Source organism: Enhydra lutris, unplaced genomic scaffold, assembly GCF_002288905.1.
Source record: "Enhydra lutris kenyoni isolate GAN:26980312 unplaced genomic scaffold, ASM228890v2 scaffoldscaffold16, whole genome shotgun sequence".
Taxonomy (NCBI): Eukaryota; Metazoa; Chordata; class Mammalia; order Carnivora; family Mustelidae; genus Enhydra; species Enhydra lutris.
In genome coordinates, this window is record NW_019154100.1 from 25,223,520 (window position 1) to 25,248,849 (window position 25,330).

The following is a 25,330-nucleotide window of genomic DNA, read 5'->3' on the forward strand; positions in this document are numbered from 1 at the left end:
AGAGGGCAGGTGGGTTTGGTATTAAAGAAGGGGAAACCAAAGTCCAAGAAAGGGCCTAACTCCTTCCATCCTCATGCCATTTCCCCTTACCCAATTCCATTACATGCTTATTTAGCAACCAGAAAATCGAAGTGATTGAATTTCTCTCTGCACAGGCTATTAGCGAGCACGACTGCAGAAAATCCTATCGGAGTCCCCGCAGCCCCCAGCATGCGGCCCGGAGAGCAGGGGAAGCAGCGGTTACCTGCAGCGTTCCTGTAGTGTCTTTGCCAATAGCTCTGGACCGCCACCTCCTGTGAGATCTTTTTTCCTTTTTGGGACTTTCAAAAGCTGTACCCTTTGTTTCAAAATAGGAGAGAGAGCACAGAAAGTAAGGCCTCCCAGACCAAAGAGGGAAAACTGCACAGCAAAGTGACCACCTCCATCCCCGGGAATGTGGCGGAAGCAACCAAGACCGGACAACGTCCCGCTGTTAGCTCGAGGCTGAGGAGGAGAGAGGGAAGCAGAAAAACACCACAGTGCAAACAGCAGAGGGATCTGGCTGACCTGGATGGCGTTGATGGCAGGCGCCGAATACGTCCGGTGCAGGACGTCCATACTCTGCAGGAGCTGGCTCATTTCCACCAGGAAGGCATGACAGTGCGCCAGGTCTGTGGGACAAAAGCAAAAGGAAGATTCATAAGCCCTCATGCTGGCACCCAGGCTGCCCTGTGCTTGTGCCAGCTACTTCTTAAATTTCTCCCTACTACTTGACTTATATCTGTATGGAGATGAAATCTTACTTCCTTTTTTTACAGAAGAGGCAGTGCACTGCCATGGTGATGGTCATAGATTTGGAGAACAAGACTGCCTTGGTTTGAACACTTCCTGAACTCTGAATCTTGGGCGAATTATATCACTTCTGTGCCTCAGTGTCCTCATCTGGGAAAGGGAGAGAATTATATATACACCCCTTCATAGGATAATTGTGAGCTGACGTAGGTCAGCATGCTTTTGGAGTGCTGGTACCCTGTCAGCAGTAAGTAAATCAGCTCCCATCATTAGCATCATTATGTCCAATATTGCAATAATAGGGTGTCATTCTCTGATTCTGAGGACTCCAGACAAGTAAATGAATGAAATAAAGATGAAGGTTGTACTGGTCTCCAAGGACACCTGTCGATCAGGGACCCACATGAGATAGTGGTGATTGTCTGCACATTGACCTGAGAGGACCTAAGAGTTCTCACACCAGTTCCTTGGTCCCTAACTCAAAAGACAGTCCTTAATTTGCTGTTTGTTGGATGACAATGGCTGTTTCCACTGAGAAATCAAGACCCAATGGCTCTCAAACTTTGGCCTCATCAGAATCAGCTGGGGGGCGCCTGGGTGTCTCAGTGGGTTAAAGTCTCTGCCTTTGGCTTGGGTCAAGGTCCCAGGGTCCTGGGATCCAGCCCCTCATTGGGCTCTCTGCTCAGCAAGGGGCCTGCTTCCCCCCTCTCTCTGTCTGCCTCTCTGCCTACTTTTGATCTCACTCTGTCAAATAAATAAATAAAATCTTTAAAAAAAAAAAAAAAGAATCAGCTGAAGAACTGATTAAACCACAGATCCTTGAGATCCGCCCACAGTTTCTGATTCCGTCTGAGAATTCACATTTCAAATAAGTTTGCAGGCCAGGCCCGTGCTGCTGGCCCAGAGATGGCACTTCAAGGACTACCTGTGCCAAAAATGTCACTCAGTGAAGCTCCTGCGTGACGTTTATTGGGAGGGCAAATCTTATACAGCCCCACGTGTGATAGTATCTGCATTCAACAGAGAAAATGCACTTTTCAAGACCTGGCATCTTTCTCTTATCATGGTTCTCAATCATGGCTCTGCTTTGAAATCCACTGGGGAAATTCTTTAAATTCCATATGTCTGGCTCCCATCTGGAGATAATTAAATTAGAACATCCCCAATCCCACTGGTGACTTGTTTTGTTTCTTAGTTCCCTGTGTGGTTCTTAGCTCATTAGGGTTGAGAACACTAAGCTTCCTATGGAAGAATTCTCAATCCTGACTCCTTATCAGAGTCATTTGGGAAACTGTAGAAAATCAGTGATGCTAGGGCCCAAGTGCAGACCAATTTAAAGAGATTCTTCTGGAGAGTGGGTATTCTTGCCTTTCAAATGCTCTTCTGGTGATTGTGTGTGCAATCAGAGGAGAGAACTCCAATTCGTGGGGACTCCATTTGGTTCGTCCACTCACTGTGAGCCATGACTCCCAATCTTGGATGTACACAGGAGCCCGTTTTGGTACTTAAAAACAATAACATCGACAACAACCAGAGGGCTGCACAGAACCCACCCATGGAGACAGCGATTTAGTAGGTCCTCACGGAAATCAGACGTAAGTACTTAAAGAATATGAAAGGAAACCTGTCTGCACGCACAGCCAGGTGAAGATGGGAAGCTCTGCAGGGAGAGTAACGTTTGGTCATCACCTGTGCAAACTCAGTAAGCGAGCTCTGAGAGGAAATGTAGACCAGTGACAGGAAAATTCACCCGAGGTGTAAATACTCAAGTAGTGCCATCTGAGAGCCATGACAGAAAGAAGCAGAGGTTTCAAGTCACTTTACCTTTGGAGCATTTTTCCATGTCCTCTGAAGACTGTAACCATAATGGAACTCGCGTCTCACCAGCACAAGAAAATGATAAATTGCTTCCGGTTTGAATGGAGTTCTGCTTTGATATACTGCTACGCTATTCCACAGATGACAAAAGCATATTATAAATGAAAACAGAGCCCCGTGGGGACACATTAGGATAAAGGACAACGGAGTGAGCTGGTCGCTAACAGAAGCCATGGCTTATAATGGGAAAGAAGCTTCTAAGAAAGCACTCCACTAGAGACCCCCAAGCTCTGGCTGTCGCCTCAGCCTGGCATACCATGCTCTCATGCCTGGGGCTGCAGTCCTGAATTTCTTCTTCGGTCAAATGATAATCATACCAAAATCATGATATAAATGTTGAGAAATTTCATAATCCTATACGGCTATTAACATGCATACTTCATTTTACAAGCAGAGAAGAAAACCTAAGTCAGAATGGTCAAGGGACAACTGGAGACACCATTAAATTCCTCCGTGTGTTTTTTCAGTTACTGTCACAGTGACAACAGATGCTCCTCTGGCCCTAGTTCTGAGCAGCTGGGCAAAGAGATTCTTTCCCACAAGCCCTTCCTCCTCAGAGAGTCCCCAGTAGGGACTCCCTTGCACAAAGTCACCACCTTCTTCTTGATTCGTTACTGGCAAACTCTTACCTTCCTACTTGATATGGAGTCCAAGACCCCAGACGCTGAGTCTGTGACAGTGGATCCGGGGAAGTAATGATTAACCTCATGTGGAAACATGGCGATTTCATTCTGACGATACATTCTGTGGTGGCGGAGTTTGGATACCCACTCATCAAAGATTTCTTCTGACTTGACCTAAGTTGATTAAAAAGAAGGAAACAAGAGCGTCACTCACTGAAAGGAACAATTTCTTCATTAAATTGAGACGCCCTCTCTTTACATGTTGGCCTGTATAGAAATGTAGAAATATGAGTTTATTGATTTAGTTTAAATTTATGTAGAATTATAGGAATACATTTGAGGAGGAAATGGAGAATAAAAATGGTCTTCATAAGCTTCACTTAGGTTCTCAATGAAAAGGTCCAATTGTCATGCTATTATTAAGAAAGCAAAACATTACCACTTATATTAAACAACAAATAAACTAGAATTCATGTTGATCTGTCTCAAAATATTCCCAAATTCACTTGCCCCCACTTCCATTCTTACTGAAAATATTAACACCATGTTTCTTTTTAAACTCTTTTATAATTCAAACTTTTCAGATCAATCTTCTCTGAACTGGAATGAATTTGTAAATTTTTCCCAAAATATTTAACCTTGTTAATCTTGTCTGACAAAGAACACATTGGTGAGGAATGTGAAGGCTTTTTTAAAACTCATTTCCCCTGTACTTGGAAATAGGAAAAAAAAAATGTGAAAAACGATTATTGGAGATTTCCAAGATTTTTCAAACACACCTACACAAACAGTTAGCTACTCTCTCCATAAATGAGTATCTGTGTCTTCTTTGCAGGAAGAATAATGTTTATAACTAGCAACCTTTATTACAAAGTAATTAGAATGTTCATAAAAGTACTAGAAAGAATGTAACAAGCACCTACACACTAGATCTTTCTTCACAGTCCATGTTTTGTGTGTATGAGGGTGTACTAAATATTTTCAAAGTGGAAAACTATAGATACCTATATATTGGAACAGAGTTTCATGAAGTGGCAACTTAAAATCACCCAACAGGATGCACGGTAGGTTATCTTCCAAGAAGCAGACTCCAGGTCAATCTGTTCAAATCTTTCCTACCATCACTGCTGAGAGCAAAGATGTCTATAGCCCTCACTCACTCATTTAGGAAATGGTAGGTCAGCTCTTAGGTATGTTATGTTGGTTAGAAGGACATGAAGGACCTAACACCACCACCCCCCAGGTGCTACTGAATATATCATTTACAGGAAAAAGCAACACCAACTGGAGGACATCTATTTATTCTCCCTAAATTATGTCTTTGAAATGTATCTCACTTCCCTGACATGCTTTTGGGAGGAACTTCACAGAAATCTGACACCACCCTTTGCACTGATCTGCTCTCAGAGGCCCTTAAAAATCGGTGCCCAGAACATTCGTCTTCACTCATTTTTTTTTATTGGTTAAGTGAGGTAGAAGAATCAAAGCACTTTATTAAGTAGCTGTCCGGCATTCTGTTCCAACCCCACCAGCAGATATAGGACCGTGGGTGGACAGCCACTTAACCCTTCGGCTGCCCAGATTACTCATCTAGAAAATAAGAAAATGGGATTGGGCGGCCGCCACTTAAAAGCTGCCTGACTCTGAGGCCACTGAGGACCCTCAGACAATAGCTCGCACCTACACGAACACTCACAGCTCACTTTCAATCAAATGAACAAGAAACACGAACAGAACTTAAGAGTAAATTAACACAGAGAAATACTAAACTGTTTGTCACGGTATTAGCACACAATGTTATTTTAAGCACTCGGTTTCTTCCAAACCTAGGAATGAATAATTCCAAATTTAGGAATAATAATTTATTCTATTATGTGAAGTAGTGGATGAACCTGATCATGTCAAGACAGAACTAAGTAGGGGTCATTGAAAGTGCATGGAGACACAAGCGACACTCTTCTAGAGGAGACTAATCAACCTTCGAGACAGGGGGTGGGAGAGTGGGCTGTTTTATCTTTTATTTATTTATTTTTTTTTTTAGTTATTCTCAACCAAGGGACATTTGGCAATGGGAGATGTTTTTTTGACTGTTATAACTTAAAGGGGCTTGTTACCAACATCTAGTGGGGAGAGGCCAGGGGTACCCCTCAATATCCTCTAATGCACAGGACAGACCCTACAGCCAAGAATTCTCCAGACCACTACATCAGTAGCGCCGAGGGTGAGAATCCTTGCTTTGCTCAGGCCTTAGGCTAGGCCGCAGCATGACTGACCACATGTATGTATTAGGCATATACTTGTGTAAGCACCACACAGGTTCTGTGAGGAGAGCAGGGGCATCCTAAGACATGGAGCTCACCATCTCATGCTCATTTTCCCAACCCCCAACCCCCACGCTCATTATTCCAAGTAATTTGCTCGAAGTAAGAAAAGAGTTTTAAAATCCTCTCAATTAACTCCTCATGTTCGGGTCCCATCTAATAATTATACACAAAAACTAAAGTTCTTGAGCTTACAGCAGGCCGGGCATCATGCCAAGTTTCCTCCATGCAGCAGTACAACATGGGCACTATAATAATTCCCATTCTGGGGAAGGGTGGTGAGAAAACAGAGACTTTCAGGATTAAAAAATTTGCCAAAGGCCAATAGCCTGTAAGTAGCCAGGTCAAGATCTGAACCAGATCTGGACCTCTGGACCCTACCACCTGGCAGGGGAGAGGGCAGAAGGGACGAGTGAGGCACTTTCAGAGGTACTAATTGGAGGAGGCCCATACTTTAGGAGAAAAGTTCCCGACATTCACTGTACTATGAGAATTTTATTGGAATCCCTATAAAATTAGCTAAAGCGGTAAATATTGTGTTTCAGGGAACCTACTTTAACCCATGGGACATGGTTCTTCACTAAAGGCGCTACAGTCTGGAGGAAGGAGGGGTTATTTGGAAACACGACAATTTTAGTAATTACTGACTGTTGTCATAATCATGGTATGTGTGGGGCGTGGTCCCTACGGGGTGGGCAACAAGGATGCTAAACCTCTGGCAGCCTGTGTGACGGTCCATCCAAGTATCAATAGCATCTGTTAGAAATAACTTTCGTAATGAAGATCTTCTACACGTTGGTTGGATCTTTTGAAATAAACAAAGGGCATTACCAATTAGCACTGTAATTACAATCCCTTTGCAACCGAAAGAAACCGTGGGACAGAAGATCACGCCAGGGAAGTAGCCTCACCTTCAGATGGTAGATGTGCTCCTCGGTATCCAGATCTATGCATTTTGATGACTTTTTCACGGACATCACCGAGAGCCCAACATCGATGCAGCCGTGCAGCTTCTCTCTCTCGATCTGCAGAGGCGTGAGAAGAGGGCCAGTTGAGGTGCAGACTATTAAAAACAGTAGTAACATCCCTGACGCTCCTCTAGCCTCCCCTTCACATCCACGAATACAAATGTAATAACGACGACTTACCAAGCACTTAGTGTGAACCAGTACTGAATTAAGTGTTGTCCGTGCATTACCTGTTTGAGTCTACGGGGGGGTTAAGCAAAAAGTGCTTTCTTCGCACAGCCAGTGAGTAAGTAAGCAAGGGAGGAAGTCCATGGATAGACCCCCACGGCGGTGAATTCACCTGCTACCTGCACTGACTTCCCCAGAATTAGTTCCCAATCTCTAAATTCATCTGGAAGTGATTTTAAAAGGGGAGTAAGGGTGGGAGGCTAAGACAAGCCACCGTGGGTCAGGCCTTACGTCAGGTTTTCTATAGGCAACCCGGGGACATGAGCTCTGGGAGGCGAGGGAAGCAAGAAGGGAAGGGGGAAGTGCTGGGCGAGAGGAGGACCCATACAAGGGATAGGACGAACAGTCATTCCAGCCCTTGTGGGCTGTGTCCCTCATGTTAATGCAACAGGGAACTTCCTATCCCCTTCATCAAGGGCCTTCTCCACCAAACCCCTCGGTCACTGTAACTGTGAGAGTGATATCTGTCCTATGTTTTATTCCTGTTAGCTTGCTGGGAAAATGTCTTTTCCCACCCAGAGGACCCCTCAGCCCAACCCTAAGAACTGAACAGACCCCTGGATACCCACTGGGGTGTTGAGAGGAGACCTCCACCTTGACTTGATGGGCAAACTGAGCCCACCCAGGGCTGGGACAGTGGGAAGCTGGCACCTCTGGTCCATGCAAAGGAACTATTACCCCCTATGGTTTCCAGTTCAGAGAAATGCAATCCCCCAATGTGTACAATCTCATCCATGGGCTGACAACAATGAGCCCTTCAGAATTCTTTAATAACATATTCGATTAAGGAGAAGACTTACATCGGTTTGGCTCTTGGCATATTTCAAGATTCCTTTGTCCAGATAGAAAAATCTCTGTAGGGAAGAAAGGGTAATTCACTAAGGCATCCCATTTAAACACACACCCTTCCCTTGGTCCCAATGTTCAACTTCAAATTAAATATACACTATACACGCCTACAAACCGTGTACTGAGTGGGTGCAAATAAAGATGAGTCCAAGGCCAGTGTCTTACCTTGTGCCAACCTTTCAAGGGCCATTTCCTCTTTTTCAGCAAAAATCCTTTTTGAATGGCTGGCTCCTGGGTGTAACTCATCTCTCCTCTCAGCCCTTCCACCACTTCCCAGCTGTCCTGTTCCAATAAAACAGTTCGTGCTAAATGGCTACCTTCAAAACCAATAACAACATTTAGAAGCTACTTCATCCTATTGGTAAATCCATCCAAGATGGTGAGATTGGCTGGGTTTCCTGGGGGAAGAAGTTAAACTTTAATTTTCATACAGGTCCTGGACTTCATGAATTTAATCCTATAATTTAATGGCATCAAATTTGATTTTTTTCCCCCCCAAAAGCCCTCTCCTAGAAAGGAATGTTTTTCTCTCTTTAGTGCTGAAACACGGCTAACGGTAAAGCTTTTACTGGAAGTTCTATTTTTGTTCCCTTTTACATCATCACACAGTTACTGCTTGCTCACCGCTAGACTTCAGTCTGAATTTTAACCAAAGGCTACAGCCATCAGGTGGGAATATAGGAGAATTGGCTTGAGTACTGGCTGAAAAGTATGAAACTGAATGCAAGCTGGTAAACATGACAACTTGGTCAAAATAATGAGTCAGTTGCAAGGCAATTGTTTCAAATTCTAGCTATTTAAGTACTGGAAATCCTGAAGCATTAAAAAGGTGCTTTTGAAACAAGTATTTTCATCTCTTTTCAGAAATGGTGTCTGCCACGCCCTTCTTCTGTTTCAAAAACGTTTGTTCAGAAAGCAATTATTGCTCTACTGAGCTGCTTGTAATTTTGAAGAGGTACAATGTTATTACATTGTTATTACAATGAATCCTCTGTTAACTAGGTAGCGTCAACTCATTGACTGAAAAATGATTTAAAAGGGATACAAAAGAAAAACACTAAAAATTCTGAAAATTTATTTTAAGTGTTTGAAAATGCACAAATCACTGCAAAATTGCCCCAAGATAGACCAAAGTTGGCAATATCCATTTTAGAGGCCAAGATAATGCATTTTTATCTTACTAATGGATTAATATACACAAAAAGCACAAATCTTAAAAGTACAACCTGATGAATTTATACACCTATACCATCAGTAACTACCATCCAGATCAGAGAGAAACATTTCCAACACATAATTAAGTTTTGACAAACATGTCCTTCCCCACCCCTCCAATGTTTTTGAGATATTATTGGCATATAACATATACAAGTTTAAAGTATACAATGGGATGATTTGATACCCCTCCTCCCAGCACCTTCCCCCTTCACTACCCCCTTTTTTTGTGTGGTGATAACACTTAAGATCTACTTTGTTCACAAAGTTCCAAGAATATAATAAGGCATATACTCACCGTGCTGTACATTAGATCCCCCAGAACTTACTTAACTTAGAGCTGGGCGTTTGTACAATTTCACTAGCATTTCACCCCTGCCCACTCCCAGGAGACACCATTCCACTCTCTCTTTCCTGGAGTTCAGCTTTTATAGATTCTGCATATAAATGACAACATACGGTATTTGTTTTTCTCTGATTTATTTCACTTTGCCTAATGCACTCGGTGTCCATCCATGTTGTTGCAAAAGACAGGATTTCCTTCTTTTTTATGGCTGGATGATATTCCCCTTTGTATGTGTATCACATTTTCTTTATCCATTCATCCACGGATGGACACTTAGGTTGTTTTCTTGTCTTGGCTACTGTGAATAAAGTTGCAATGAACGTGGGGTGCAGATATCTCTCCATGAGACAAACATGTCCTTTTGGCCAAGATTTCATATTGACTAACGTGCTCTTAGTCAAATGTCCAGACTACAGGTGAGGGTTACAGGTAGAGGCCAGAGGAATTGGGAGATGGACAGTGGTAAGTCTGGACCAGCACCAGGAAGCAGAAGCAATTTGATTCAAGCCACTGGAAATAGTCTAATGGAAGAGCATGGAACCAGAGGGGTCTGGGGTCCCCTGGCTCAGTTTCTGTGTTGTCCTCAAGTTCAATACCTGGGAAACACGTGGTATCGAGAATATCTCTCTACTTTAGCAACTGAACTCTATGACAATCCTGGCAAATCTGCCTTCTATCTGATTGCCCTTTACCATGAATATAGTTAAAGGCACATTCCACACTTCTGAAATGGTAGTAGGATCCCAAGAGCTAGAGTGGTAAAAGGGAATTCTTCTATGGAAAAAAGCAAAACTTATATTTAGCTCTTAAATTGGAGGACTTTTTCAGAAAGGCAGCAAGATCAAATGAGATTTATCACATCACCAATTATTCAAAGTCACTTAATTACACCCAGACGATACATGGAGAATGCGTATTATTAAGGAATGAGAAGCCACACGCACATGCACACACACTCATGACCTCTGTTCAAATGTATTTCGGCTTAGAAAGCCATTCCTCAAAATTTAACATGTCCTACCTGCCAAAATTTTAATGAATTCTTAAGGTCAAGTTTAAAAATCTACCGCCTCCAGGAAGCCTTCTTCAAAGGACAGTACTATTTCATCTCAGAAACTTCATCCACACTCCATCTTACCTTTCTAGTGGTTTACCATTTACTTTTATATGTGAGATTTTATCATCCCTACTAGACAACAGACTCCTTGAGGGTGTAAAGCATCTAGTTCACTTTTGATTTCCTCACAATGCTCAATCTGCTGTCCTGAATAGTATACATCTGATTGGCTATTCAATAAACTTGGTCTTAGAATAAGACTGCAAACCGATTTATGTCCTTGGAATATTATAAATCAGCATGCATTTGAAATGTGCCCAATATCTTTGGGCCAAATGACTATTTACAGGTTAAATACAGCACATTCGTATCTGCAAAAGAGTATATGTGCCTGTTACCGTTGTTAAATGGAAATCAATGGCTCAAAATCTTTTGGGAAGTACTCTCAGGGGATCAAGTCCTTTCCATTTGTTTAAAACACCCAAGCAGAAGGCAACATGCAGTGATAATACTAGACAATCATGCATGTCTGCTCAATACATTCAATTGTGCAGAACGCAAATGCCAATGGGGATTAGATGTTAATTGCATACTTTACAAAACTGAAAAATATGGAAGGAGATCATATCTATAGTTAAAGAAAAACAAGAATTAAATTTCAAAAATGTTTCAAGGATTCATGTTAGAACTAGATCTCTCCTGAATTCTGAGACCTAATACATTCCTGCCAATGAGCCAATGTGGAAGGCAGGGAATCAGACTGCATTTGCTAGCATTTAAAGGAAATAAGCCAGAAACAGTTTGCATTTATGCCAAACAAAATATCGTCTTTTTTCCTCACTTTATTTTCTACCTGGGCTCAGAACTTAAAACGCTCACCAGGTTGGAAAAGCCAGATTTGACGTATTTAAGGAAGTGGAGACTCTGCTCGACTAAGGAAGAAAGCTCTGAAGCCAGCTCCTTTTCTGGGCTTGCCACCCAAATCCTCCCCTTCCAGCTTCCCTGTCTGCCACCATCCTTGAGTTACCGGGCTGAAACCTGAGAGCCAATGTTCTCTGTGGGGGCAGTCCTCTCCCTCCTGGGCTGCCAAGTGGTGGGGGTACTTCCGGTTGTCTCAGTTCCCCAGATCTAATGGATGGGATCCAGGGATGGTCAAAGTCCCACAGGGCCTCCATCTCAGACAATGAAAAAGTTGCCCCACTTCCCACGAGACTTTCCAAAGTGCCAGTGGACTTTTTTGTAGGTGAAACCTGCTTATAATTTCTTGAGCACAGGATTTGACTCTGTTTCACATCTATACCGAAGTATTTCTGTTTCACATCTATACTGAAGTATTAGACACTTTAGAAGTGTCTAAAAACTATTTCAAAGTTCTTAGACATTTTGAATTCTTAGTATTGCAACTACCGGGTAACTGAGGGGAGGCTCTATTTCCTTCTGTTTGGGTCTTTAACAAGCATCACCTGCCATTCTGGAGAATTGTGCCACTGAAGGCCGTGTCACTTGTGGTATCTGAGTTATTAGCACAACACACCCGTATGGGTCTGCATTGGTAGCTGTCATGATTTACATATAGGTATATCTGACCACATCATTATATCTTCTGGTATGATCATATGTGGACATCTATATTTTAAAATAAATATTTTAATATTAACCACTTTCTCTGAGTTTTCCTTTATGTTACAGCAAATCATTATGGTGATACTTTCAAAATTATTCATTATGAATTAATAATGAATTTCATTTGAGGAGAGTACAGGGTCACTAAAATATTGGTCACAATAAAGGGATATTGTTTTGCTGGGATTAAGGACCACTGCTGAACCTGACACAAATTCTGTGAGAAGAAATGTTATGCCCTCATGGTGCAGTGAAATCATTTGGAACTGAGAGGGCTTAATTAATTTTATCATAAGTAAGTACTGTTGGTTTCATCCTCAAAATGTTTATCTTCTCTGTCCCTTCCTCTCTGTTCCCCAGCCACTATCCAGAACCAAGCTCTCATCCAACCTGGTTTCCCAAGACTCTCCACTTCCATAATCATTTATGGGGCCCCATTATGCCCTACTCCATGCAGTATACAAATGAATATAATGCAATACTTGTCTGTATTTCCACTTTGGTGGTTTATTCATATTGTTCCAGCCTCCCAGAATCTTCTCTTGATCTTCTCCACCCATGCAAACCCTTCAAAATTTTAGTTCACTTTCTCAAATTTTCCTAAATTATCCAACCCACATCAACTGTATATTACTGTAAATATGGTATTATTTATTATCAATAATTTTTGACATTATCAATATTATTATCAATACTATAAAGTAGTAGTATTTATTATCAAATGACTTAGTGTCTCCTTAGTTCATGATTTTTTTTCCCTACTTTTATCCTAGGACTTTGGTCTTTCCTCCTCAAAACAGTTATAGGGGAAAACCCTACATTGCTTAGAACACCAGCAATGATCTATATATATATTTTAAAATTTTTGCTATATATGTGATACTTATGTTATATACTATATATATATCTCAAATAAAAGAATTCTCCCAGGTTTATTAACTATTGGGCTTTCAACCCAAGAAAATGGATTAAGTTCTCAAACCAAGTAAATGGTGCTAGATAGATGGTTAACAAGGAAGTATTAAGTCGTACCCATAGTTCTATATAGCCTGACATTTAAAACACAAAAAGATAGGGCCAGGAAATACTACCCAAGGGGGTCGACTAAAACAAGAACAATATAAACAATAATAACATAAAATAATTGGAGAACAGTTTTTAGCTCCATAAAAGCAGGAATCTTTTCTGCCTTGCTCACTACTTAATAGGGTACAGTAGGTATGAATAAATATGTTGAACAAATACATGAAACACAATAACTAAATGTATTAAGCATGTACTATCTGCCAGGTTGTGTGCTAAACACTGTACTTACATTATGATACTTAATCCTTGCACTATCCTGTGAGGTTGGATTAGTATCCTTATTGTTGGAATGTGGAAACTTCTGGAAATTTTTGGAATGAGGAAGAGAGCATTAGATAACTTCCTTAACTTAAAGCCACCAAATAGTAAAGCCACCTGACTTCAGAACCTCCATTGTTATTCATGCTGCTACATATTATAACACATATTCTGCTATAATTTGAATATATAAATTCTGATGATGAACCTGAGTAAATGCTAAGCAGTAGCCAAGATCCTGAAGCAGTCTGAAGGAATTAGGGAACACTGCCCTACGGGTAGAGACAAGCAAGGTCTGGGGTCCTGCTCAGAGCTACCAGGTTTCTGATTCTGCAGTCCCACTGAATGAGGGCAGGAAATCAGCCTGTGTGTTTTAACACTGCCAACTCTTGGCTCATTCGCTTTTTTATTTTGGAATGTCCGCCCCATCTGCTTCTTAATCTGCGAATTCTCATTTGCCCTAAACCTCTCCTTGGGGCACAAATTCTCTTCCTCATCAGCACCTCCACAAACCTCACAAATGAGTCTCTCTCTGAGCCAGAACATGGTTGCATGACACCAGGGACAAGGTCCTCTATGAAGTAATCTCACTACTGGGGACGTATGGGGCCTGAATAAAATACTCACTGAATGAACAAGTCTGAGGAGCAAGGGGGTATGAAAAAGGCCCAGCAGAGTCCTCAGGATGAGGGATTTTAATCAGGTGTGCTGGAACGGGGGTGAACTGGTACTCAGGACAGAAAAAAGCAAAGATGCCGGCTTCTCTGGGCTCAAAGGACCAGGCGTCCCGAAGGAGCTGCTTCTGTTCCACACACCTGGTGACCAGGGAGTAGAACACGCATCTTGAGCTGAATGTCCTAGGATACAGGACAGGGTGGCCTTGGGTCCCCGGGGAAGATCGAGGCCCTGCTGACTTAGCCCAGCACAGCTGGGCTGATGTTGTGCCCTGAGGCTATCAGGCTGAAAGCCCACAATGAGCATCAGATGGAGAGAGAAATGTGACAGGGGCTGGGGAAAGCGGCTTCCTAAGGTCTTCGCTTCAGTTTAACTGAAGACAGTCTGGCACTGTCGTCCGGCATTAAATTCAGTCTGTTTTACTGAATGTCAAAAGAGTGCCAAATATAGAAAGCTGCTTTGTGGTTGGAAAGGCAGCTAAGCATTTATCTGTGCTCATGAGCTGGCACAGTTCATTTCCATATTGCTGAGTGCACGAGTTGAAAGCGCCCCCCCCCGCCCCCCCCCCTTCGCCCGGCACAGCTGTTTCCACAGTATACGTCTCCTCTGCGACTTTCAAGGGCTGGATTCTCGGCGCTGTCCTTGCAGTGATGTCAGAAATAGAAAGTAACTTAAAACTTCCATTCTTCCTGCAGCTGAAGAGTGTTGGGGAAGAAGTTTTGTGGCTGCCTCTCCCTATCTGGCATGACTGGGGAGTGGGTTGCTCTAGATTATTTAATCTGTTTCTCAGGTTTTTAAAATTCGCAAAGCAACAATACCCAGCATTAGATCACATGGAGCATAACTTAACAAGTTTAATGATTTTAAAGGCATTTCTGATTTTTTTTTTTAAGATTTTATTTATTTGAGAGAGAGAGAGAGCATGATGGGGGTGGTGAGCACAGAGGGACAAGCAGAGCCCCCTGCTGAGCATGGAACCCAATGCAGGGCTTGGTCCCAGGACATTGAGATCATGACCTGAAAGAATCCAGAAGTTTAACCAACTGAGCCACCCAGGTGCAATACTTACCACCAAGAGCACCCAAGGCAAATACTTGTCAATAGATTTCCAGTTAATATAAGGACAGCTTTAAATGATGCCAGACAGATTCTGTACTTACATCCAATCACAGAGTTGTAATTGTTACTTCTCATCCAATTGTTTATTCCTCAACTAAAATTCCTGAGCACCAGCAGGCCTGAAAGCAATAACAACTGAAAGAATACATTAGGGGCTTCCGGGTGGCTCAGTCATTAAGTGTCTGCCTTTGGCTCAGGTCATGATCCCAGCATCGTGGGCCCGCATCAGGCTCCCTGTTCAGGGAGGAGCCTGTTTCTCCCTCTCCCACTCCTGCTTGTGTTCCCACTCTCGCTGTCTCTCTGTCAAATAAATAAATAAAATCTTAAAAAAAAGAAGAAGAAGAAGAAGAAGAAGAAGAACAACAACAACAACAACAACAACAACAAATCCGTTGGGGGCATGGTGTGTGTGATCTAATGCAGTGCTTCTCAATCTGTAACATACATGCTGATTACTGAAGATCTTGTCAGAACGCAGATGTCAGTTGAGCAACTCTGGGGCGAGGTCTGCGCTTTGGCACCTTCCCAGGTGCAGCCGCTGCTGCTGGACCACAGGCCCACTTAGAGCAGCCACACTCTAGAAGACCAGGCTGTCTTGAAGAACTGGGGTTTGACTTGATAGGCTCTGAAAGCCAAACCAGGACTAATGGGTAAGAATTATAAGGCCCTGGATCCCAGCGCTGATGAAGGACCGATCATCCAATTATTTAATAATTAGCGCTATGAACAATAACAAAAACAACATGGGCCACTCTATGGCCAGTTCCCTCGTCACCGGAGAGCTCCATTGGAGGCTAGCGGATGGACTGCAGGGGATTCCGAGACCAGGAAGGTGCTCGGGATAAATGAGCCACAAAATCCCTTCCAAATCTTATTTCACAAATTCGTATCATATAAAATGGGGACGAAGTCTCTGTTATGCAGGATGAGTAAGTTCTAGAAATCACCTGCACAACATTATGCCAATAGTTACCAATACTGTATTGTGAATGTAAAAGCTTAAAAGAGTGTATCTCTGGAGCGCCTGGGTGGTTCGGTGGGTTAACCGTCTGGCTTTGGCACAGGTCATGATCCTGGGTTCCTGGGATCGGCCCTGTGTCAGGCTTCCTGCTCAGCAGTGGGCCTGCTTCTCTCTCTCCACCTGTACCCACCCTGCTTGTGCTCTCCCTCTCTCTCTTTCAAATGAATAAAATCTTTAAAAAAAAAAATAAAAAATAAAATAAAATATTGGCTGATAAAGTCTCCTAAAAGCAAACCAAAAAACCAATAGCATTAGCTTCTATCTAGTAACCTCAGGTACAGTCTCTGATGTAAGGATCTAAGTGAGAAGACTGAAGAAAAAAGGAAGGCTGAGGGGCGCCTGGGTGGCTCAGTGGGTTAAGCCGCTGCCTTCGGCTCGGGTCATGATCCCAGGTCCTGGGTTCAAGCCCCGCATCGGGCTTTCTGCTCAGCAGGGAGCCTGCTTCCTCCTCTCTCTCTGCCTGCCTCTCTGCCTGCTTGTGATTTCTCTCTGTCAAATAAATAAATAAAATCTTTAAAAAAAAAAAAAGGAAGGCTGAGCAGGGAAGAGCCCACCCAGACTGGCTACATGGGAACAAGAGCCATGACCTGCCGATGGCCATATCTTTCCTCTCCCTTCCCACCCAGACACACAGCTCCCCCACCCATGCCTAGGCAGGGAGGCAAACATCCAGAGGCCTTAGTCCTCAAAATGTACTAAGTCTTAATTCCTGGGGTTGTCACAGACCAAAACACTGGTGCCTTAATTACTTGGAGAATGGGAGAGTATGCACTCAGTCTTGGGGGTGAGTGCTTGAGAAAGCACGGGATGTCAGGGAGAGAAAAGGAGGGTCACTGGCAGCAGACACCGACAAGGAGGAGAAAAAAGCCAGGGCTGTGTCAGCTCTGTTGCTAATTCCACCTGAGATCCAAATAAGAGAAAAATGCTTTCCGGTTGTGTTAACCACAGATGGGTTTATTATTAAAGTAGAATTAATAAAAATAAACTTTAACGTACATATAATGATGATTTTGACCCTGTTGAGCACTCGGCAGTTATGGCTGTAATGACACCCGTACTTTTTTTAGGATCTTTGAATATATTTGTGGGTTATTAATTTTGCTAAAAATCCCCCTAATGGTACACAAGTCCTTCAAGGCTGTGGACAGCATCTTTCATGCACTCTGTTCTCTGTGACACTCTTCTCTGGCAACAAGGCCTCTTGAGAGCTGCACCTACTGTTAAAGATGGAGACACCAAACCTACAAATGTCACCGCGCTCAGGCCGTGCAGCCCATCAGCTACAACTGCTTGATGGTCTGTGTGTCTCCAATGACTCTGTAATGAAGGTGCACAGAGTTTAGCCAACATCACCCACTGTGAAGTGGCGGCCCCATTTGTGGTCTGCAGATGGCACACAGAACCTCTCTGCCCAATGCCCACTCGGACAAGATCACCCATGAGGATACTAGAGGCCACCCAAGGCCACCTGCTGCCCTGCCAGTCCGGCTCCTCGCCGCCGGGCACTGCTCTCCCCACAGCACAATCAGTCTGTCTCATGTTCCCGCACTTGACAGGCGCGTGTGTTAGCCAGTGAGGACAGGGTAACTCTGCACTCAAGGGACTCAAGAGTCTCTTCCAGGTTTATTTAGCTTTCTGGGTACAGAAGGAATGATTAGCTTTCCCTTGCAGAGTCATGGAGTCATTCTTTTAAACCTCAGAGATTGAAAGAGAATGTGAAGTCATCTACCCGGCTCTTTCCGTTGAGAGATGAGGAAGCTACGAGAAATAATTTGTGTAGGACCACGAAGATGAGTGAAGGACTTCTGAGGACTCCAACCTAGTGCCCTTCCCACTACCTCTTTTTAAGAATTCCCTCACTGTCACAGGGGCAGTTGGTCTCATGGAAGAGCCCCCCGGGCTCACTCCCCACACAGGGGCAGGTGCATGTGATACCAGAGAAATTCTCCCATGCAGACTCTTCTGTGAAGGGAACTCAGTCAGAGGCACAAAGTGGGGACACTCTCTTGCACTCTTTTTTGTATACCCCCCAGCACCATTTTAATATTTTATCTTTACTACCTTTTCATTAAAAAAAAAAAAAAAATCATACTGTAGGGACGCCTGGGTGGCTTAGTCGGTGAAGCATCTGCTTTTGGCTCAGGTCATGATCCGGGGGTCCTAGGATCAAACCCTGCATTGGGCTCCCTGCTCAGCAGGGAGACTGCTTCTCCCTCTGCCTACCACTTCTCCTACTTGTGCTCTCTCTCTTTGAGAAACAAATAAAATCTTAAAAAAAAAAAATCATACTGTCTTTGGCATATCACAGAGCTCTGCCCTTCAGTGTCTGAGCCTAGAGAGAACTGCAGACTCTCTGTGTTCAGACATCACACATCTGCTCTCCAATTACAGGGCACACAACTCCTGAAGAAAACCCTCTTCATTGCTGGATGGCGCTAGCTGATAACGGTGTTCTCTCTGGCGAGGGTGCTCAAAACTGATTTTTTTTTTTCCCCAGAGCTAATTGAAAATTGCAATCAAAGTAGAGACACATTCTGGCTAACTGATGCACATATAATTTAGAATCATAGGAGTAGGTACCAGAATAGGCTCTTCCTGTCTCTGATCCAAATCATCGGCGATTTCCTCCTCAGTCTGTACAAGAATAACGTTCTCATAATGAGAACCCAGTGACTGGATAACATCCCAGGGAGCCTTGTGAATCAAAGAAGGAATGACTTAGGTGTTACGGAAGTTAGAGTCTGGTTCGTAACTGGTCTTGCATTTAATAAGGCAGGCTCTACCCAGAGGTCTGAGGCTTAGCACCAGATACTGGAGATGGAAAGACAGAAAACCCAGGGCTGGCTTCCAAGAAGTTAGCATATATTAAAAATAAAGAGATACGAGGCTGAAGACTTGAAAATGCTGAATGGGAGATTCAAAAGAAAGTGCTACCAGAGTTTTCAAGCACAATCCCATGAGCTAGACCCACCTCAGGAGGAAGCCTTGAGCTGGGACTCAAAGGAATATGGACACGGAGGTCAGTGGCTCAGCAGAACCACAGTGGCTCTAGAGGCTCTTGGGGAGAATGTGTTTATATCAGCTAAGGTTGCTGTAAGAGAACACCACAGACTTGGTAGAGGCTGGGAAGTCCAAGATCAAGGTGCTGCTAGATTTGGTTCCCGGTGAGATTCTGCTTCCTAGTGTGTAGACAGCTGCCTTCCCGCTTTGTGCTCCCATGGCCTTTTGGTGTGTGAGAGTGAGCGCTGGTGTCCTTCCCCTTCTTATAAGGGTACTAATCCCATCTTGAAGGCACCAGCCCTCAGGACCTCATCTAAACCTAATTACCTCCTGCAGGCCTGCCTCTAAATACCAGTAGGAGGGTTAGGGCTTCAACATGTGAAAGGGGGAGGTGGGGAAGGGGGGACGAAAACATTCAGTCCACTGAAAGCATTACTCCTCTCTTCCAGTTTCCGGTGGCTACTGGCATCCTTGGAGCCACATCGCTCCAACCTCTGCCTCTGCCTTCCCATCCATGTCTGTATTCTCCCCTGTGTGCTTCTTACAAGGACACCAGTCACTGAGTTTAGGGCTGAACCTGATAGTCCAGGATGATCTCTTCATCTCAAGATCCTTAAATTAATTATATCTGTAAAGATCCTCTTGCCAAATAAGTTCCAAGGACTAGGCTGTGGATGTAACATTTGGGAGGTGGGGACACCATTCCCCCACTACTTGACAAAAGGAACCAGGAATCCAGAGATGCGCCAGGGATGGGCCCGCTCTGACATGGGACAGACAGAGGGTGACTTTAGTTGGGAGGCAGGCTTGTGTACAGATGTGAAGGGAGACACAGCTGCTCTTGATGGCAGGGCCAGCGTGTAGAGGACTTCGGGAGGCTGTCAGATTATTCTAGAGAAGGCTTCTGTTTTGCCACCGTCCTACTTCTTATACTGTCATTTCTGGGCCTTCAGCATTTTAATATCAGCATATCACCAAAGTTGATTTAGACTCTCCCTCCCTAGGAAAGAACTGTTGAGTAGGTTCAATTTACATTTGCATGTATAGCTTCTAGAGGAAAATTCCAGTAACTGCATAGCCAGTAAGCTGTGCTTTCAAGAAAAGCTTTGGGGTCACTGTTCTGCTTTCATATATACTGCACTATGGCTGATACCAACTGTAAATAAATAAATTGAATTCTTAAAGCACCACATGTAGTCTCTCTCATAGCAGTATTTCTTTTTTTCTTTTTTTAAAGATACTATTTATTTGTTAGAGAGGCAGAGAGAACAGAAGCACGGAGAGCGGAAAAAGGAGAGAGAGAGAAGCAGACTTCCTGCTTAGCAAGAAGCCCTATGCAGGACTCAATCCCAGGACCCTGAGATCATGACCCAAGCAGAAGGCAGACACTTAACCGACTGAACCACCCAAGCGCCCCATAGGTAGTATTTCTAAATCCCACTGGAATATAGTTTCTGTGCTTGTCATCCTACAACTGCACAACAGCATAAACAGTCCAGCAACTTCCAGAAGTGTTTCAGGAGCTCAATATCTCCTGTTTTTCACAGTGTGGAATGTAGCTGACAGTCTATCATTTGTGGACGTGGAGAGTAACAAAGATGCCCTGACAACTCAAATATGTCATTTTAGCCTAAGTCTTCCCCTCTTCTACCAAATATTTGTTTGCTTTTTTCTTTCCAAGACTTAGAGTGGGGACACATTGAGAACTCAGCCTTGTATCTTTGCCCTTCCTCTTTTCAGTGTGACCTGCTTAGGTATGACCAAAAGATAGGCAATATGAATAAATAAAAGGGCCAGAAAGTGAGAATCTGGAAAACAAAGAAACATATAATTAATTGTTTTGCTCTGTTGGGTCCACCAGGAAACAAAAAACAAAAACAAAACAGAACAGCAGCTCCAGAGAGACCTCAGGAATCCTAAGACTGTTTCTGCATTATTCTCGTCCCTACATCCACAAAGGTGTTTGCCTATGGAGGTTTGTTTCAATAACAATCTTTTGTACCTAAGGCACATGGGACTTGAATGAATGTCTAAAGCAGCTTTCTAGTACCTAACGAAATCCGAAATCTGGTGTTCTCCTAATAGCTGGTTGCCTGGTCCCCTACCACTTACAAGCTGTGTGACTCAGAACAAGTCGGTTAATATTTCTGAGCCATATTTTCTTTCTAAAGTGTAGAAAATAATACAGACCTCGCTGGGTTGTTTTGAGATTCCAAGGGATAGTATAAAAGGATACATGAGCTATAAAAATGCTAACAGACACTTGTTAATTTCTGGTGTCCCTCACTAACACCTCCTCTCAGACTAGCCCAGACAGAAGCAGCCCAGCCATATGACTGCTGTGCCATCCAGCTGGCCGCTGAAAGGAGGAAGTGGGGAAGCAGTCACCATGAGGTGTTGCGTGAGGGCTCTTGGGACTCCTGCTTCTGGAAGGTCAATGGTTTATGCATCCGACACTTACGCAGAACCTACTGCCTGCAGCCTTTCGTGTAATTTGCACAGCCTTACAAGAAACCAGGGCAAAGAGAGTTAAGTAACTTGTGCAAGGTCATACTGTTTATAAACAGTCGGAGGTTATAACTCGGACCCTCCAGCTCCCAAGGGAGTTCATGCTCGTTGCCTGTCATCTTTTGTGACCATCACAGAATAATGACTGATATAATCACGACATTCTCAAGTCTCTCCTCCTTGACTGGTTGGTCTTCCTTGTGGTGTTTATACAGCTCATACTTTAAAAAGGCAGATGTTAAATCTCAGTGTCTCTAAAGATGCGATTATATAAAAGAAGTAAGTAGGACGAAGCACGTTCAATACCCGAGGACTACGCAAGTTCGATAAACACCGGAGCACTAGAACTTTCATTCACTTTTCGCTCCATGGCACATTCTCTCCCACTCAGCCTCAAGTCTTATGGGTTCTGGCACCAAACCCAGACAGCCTGGGCTCCCGGAAGTACAACATAATCTAATAGCCTGCATAAAAACACCCTCATCAGGTGACCCTGGGAGAGCTCAAACACCATCTCAGATTAGCCCAGCGCCAGGCGGGTGACCAGAGCAAAGTGCATAATTGTATGGAAACTTACCTAGCAATGGCTCTCTCTCTCCATTTCAAATCCCCTACAACCAAGAGTGAAACACTTGCCAATTATTTTGAAAGGATTCACTTCCTGATTCCTAACTTATTATATAGCAAATACTAACAACACATTAGGAAAGAAAGGAGGCCTGCTCTCCTAACAAAGCAGTCTCCCTCACAGTGTCTTTTTTTTTTTTTTTTTTTAAGATTTTATTTACTTGACAGAGAGAACACAGTGAGAGAGGGAACACAAGCAGAGGCAGTGGGAGAGGGTGAAGTAAGCTTCCCGCCAAGCAGGGAGCCCAATGCGGGACCTGATCCCACGACCCAGGGATCATGACCTGAGCCTAAGCTGAAGGCAGACACTTAACGACTGAGCCACCCAGGCACCCCACAGTGTCGATTTCTTTACTTTAGTGGTCTATTCAGCTGTCCTGTCCTTGGTAGCTTCATATATCCCTGCCCAGGGTCTTTTAATGATAGCTTTTTAATAGATGTTGCCTAAAGAATTAAAACTTGGGCATACTGGACTGTTTCAGTAAAGACAAAACTTACTCATCTTTATCTAGCACAGTCTGGTTTCTGAAATGTGTTACTTTGAAAGTTCTAGGAAAGAAATGTAAGGGGGCAGTGGAAAGAAGGCGAGAGGAAATTACTCATATTTTACAAGTTCAGAAATAGCAATTCTTTCTCCCACTTAGGTATCCCTTAACCTACTTAATATATCCACAAAGCTTTCTGAATAGTTATCTCTCAACCTAGCAATGGCATGCTTATTCATTCATCAATCCAGACTTACCTAATGCCTGCCATGTGCTACCCTAGGTTCTTCATATTTATTATTTCACTTAGTTCCCCAAAGTAAGCACAATGATCCCAATTTCACAGCTGAAGAACAGAGACTCAGAGGTTTTAGGTAACGTGGCAAGGTCAGCCAGCTAGCAAAAAAGCAGAGCCCATGTGAATACAGGTCAGTTTCAACAAGATGCCTTGACGTCTGTTCCATACTTCCCAACAGAGTGTTGGTTCAGAGACCACGGGTACATAAAGCGGTTAGGAATGTCATCATTTGCCAGAAGAAACTCAATGGAGAGGCCTTTGTTCATTTTTGAAGATCCTCACAATACACCCCTGGAAGGAGGGAGCTTGAGAATTTGTGGGCATTTTGCTCCCACTCCCCATGCCCACCTGGCCATATTGTTCTAACGTATGGATTCTTGCTGTTGGCATTCAGTAAATTTAGTCCAATAATTTGCATCTGCCATGTGCAAAGCCCTGTGCTGGGTACTGTGAGGACTAAAAAGATGTGTGAATAGAAACTCAGGATTCTGAGACGTATATACTCTTTCGACCAATGAATCAATCAAAAGAGGGTTATCCACGTGAGCAGAGGAAAGGGCAATGTTTAGCTTGGCATTAGTCAAACTCAAGGTTCCCAAATGGAACATGTGAAGGCCTATCTCAAATCCTGTCTGGGGCCTGGTAGAATTGGGGTGCCCTCTTTCTCTGCTCCTCTTCTCTCTATGAGAATGAGCTCTAACCAGCCTTTCACACCTACCTCTCCCACTAGACAATGGCACCAGTGACCTCCACAACCAATGGTCATTTCTAGGATTCAATTTATTGGAACTACCAGCAGTATTCATTAAAAGTAAATGAATTAAAGTGTTGCAATTCAACACAGACTTGCACTTACCTTGGAAACGATCTGCAGGGAGTACATATTATTTTTATAAGTTACTTTAACAATATTACAGTGATGGAGTGCCTGGGTGGCTCTGTGGGTTGAGCCTCTGCCTTCGGCTCAGGTCATGATTTCAGGGTCCTAGGATCGAGCCCCATATCGGGCTCTCTGCTCAGCAGGGAGCCTGCTTCCTCCTCTCTCTCTGCCTGCCTCTCTGCCTACTTGTGATCTCTGTCAAATAAATAAATAAAACCTTTTTAAAAAATTAGAGTGATAAATGAAGATTCTTTTCCAGAAAAATCACAAAATTCAAAAGGAAAGAACAGTTTCATATGACTCAATCTAGCTAGAGGGGTAGCTGAAGCAAAGCCTGGAACAGGGAGGGACACTAAAGCAAAGATGGACCTAGCACACTACAAAAAACAGGGTATGAGTAAGACAGTCAGAAGGGGCTGACCGCCCGTTCCTTGGGTAAGCTGGTTCCTTTAACTGGGGATTTCCTCAGGGAGAAGAGGCTCCCGTCCTCCAGATGAAGGCACTATATCAGAAGGATGTTCTGCTTTTCTTCAAAGAGATTCATCTCTTCCGCAGACTGTCGGGATTCCTAACACAAGACCATTTCCCTTCTGGCTCGGGAACGGGCCTCGGTTCAAAGGGAGCTGATCTATAATTGTGAGAATTTCATAAATGAACATAGGATCTTCCTCCAAAGAGTTTTAACCTCTTTTAGCCAGGAAAAACATTCCATTTTTTCTCATAACAACCCTGGAGAGGAAGCAGTAGGGGAGTTTTGTCTCCATTTCATGGATCAAGAACTGAGGCAAACTTCACTTGCCTAAAGTTCTTGCAACAGCAGAATATAAAGCTCTAGCAGAGAGGGCTTGATCTCAACCCTCTAATATCACTAATGGGCGACAAATGCGACACCTGTGCTGCCATTCACCTTGCCTATGCCCGAGGGCTGTAGCTGAGAACATGGGGCTCTTTCCCACGACGGTCAGACTCAACCGCAGAATCCTTCCCAACACAAGGCTCTAAGCAGCTGCTCCCAACAGATAGGTGCTGGCACGGAAGAGGAAAAATCACTTACACCCATGAGAGCACAAGGCCCGGCAGAACAGGAAAGGGGTGAGGACTCACCAACTCATTTCACTTGTTTTAGGTACGGATTAGGCCAGATATTGAAGATTGCAAATGCAGCCCAGACATTAAATATCCTATTACATTCTTCTCAAAAAGCATTTTGGGGGGCACCTGGGTGGCTCAGTCAGTTAAGCGTCCTACTCTTGATTTCGCCTCACATCATGATCTCAATGTCGTGAGATCAAGGCCATGTGTCCGGCTCTGCACCGGGCATGGAGCCTGCTTGTCCTCTCTCTCTCTCTGCCCTCTGTCCCTCCCCCACGACACATGCACTCTCTCTCAAAAAAATAAAAATAAGAATGAAAATAAATGAATAAATAAAAGCATTTTGTTAATGTGTATAAAGGAAGGCACTTTTTATGCTAAAAGTATATATTCACATATACA

At 43.6% G+C, this 25,330-nt stretch overlaps 1 protein-coding gene across 2 annotated transcripts in view; it reads right to left on the reverse strand.

Moving 5' to 3' along the window:
- Window positions 1-25,330, reverse strand: part of LOC111147370 (oxysterol binding protein like 3) — a 175,113-nt gene that overhangs the window by 59,626 nt on the left and 90,157 nt on the right. For both annotated transcript variants that reach the window (XM_022503375.1, XM_022503374.1), the window contains exons 3-9: window positions 7,804-7,920; window positions 7,590-7,643; window positions 6,505-6,618; window positions 3,279-3,446; window positions 2,596-2,719; window positions 547-650; window positions 245-337 (exon numbers count right to left, since the gene is read on the reverse strand). In XM_022503375.1, coding sequence (XP_022359083.1) covers window positions 245-337; window positions 547-650; window positions 2,596-2,719; window positions 3,279-3,446; window positions 6,505-6,618; window positions 7,590-7,643; window positions 7,804-7,920 — 774 coding nt within the window. The remainder of the gene's footprint in view (window positions 1-244; window positions 338-546; window positions 651-2,595; window positions 2,720-3,278; window positions 3,447-6,504; window positions 6,619-7,589; window positions 7,644-7,803; window positions 7,921-25,330) is intronic.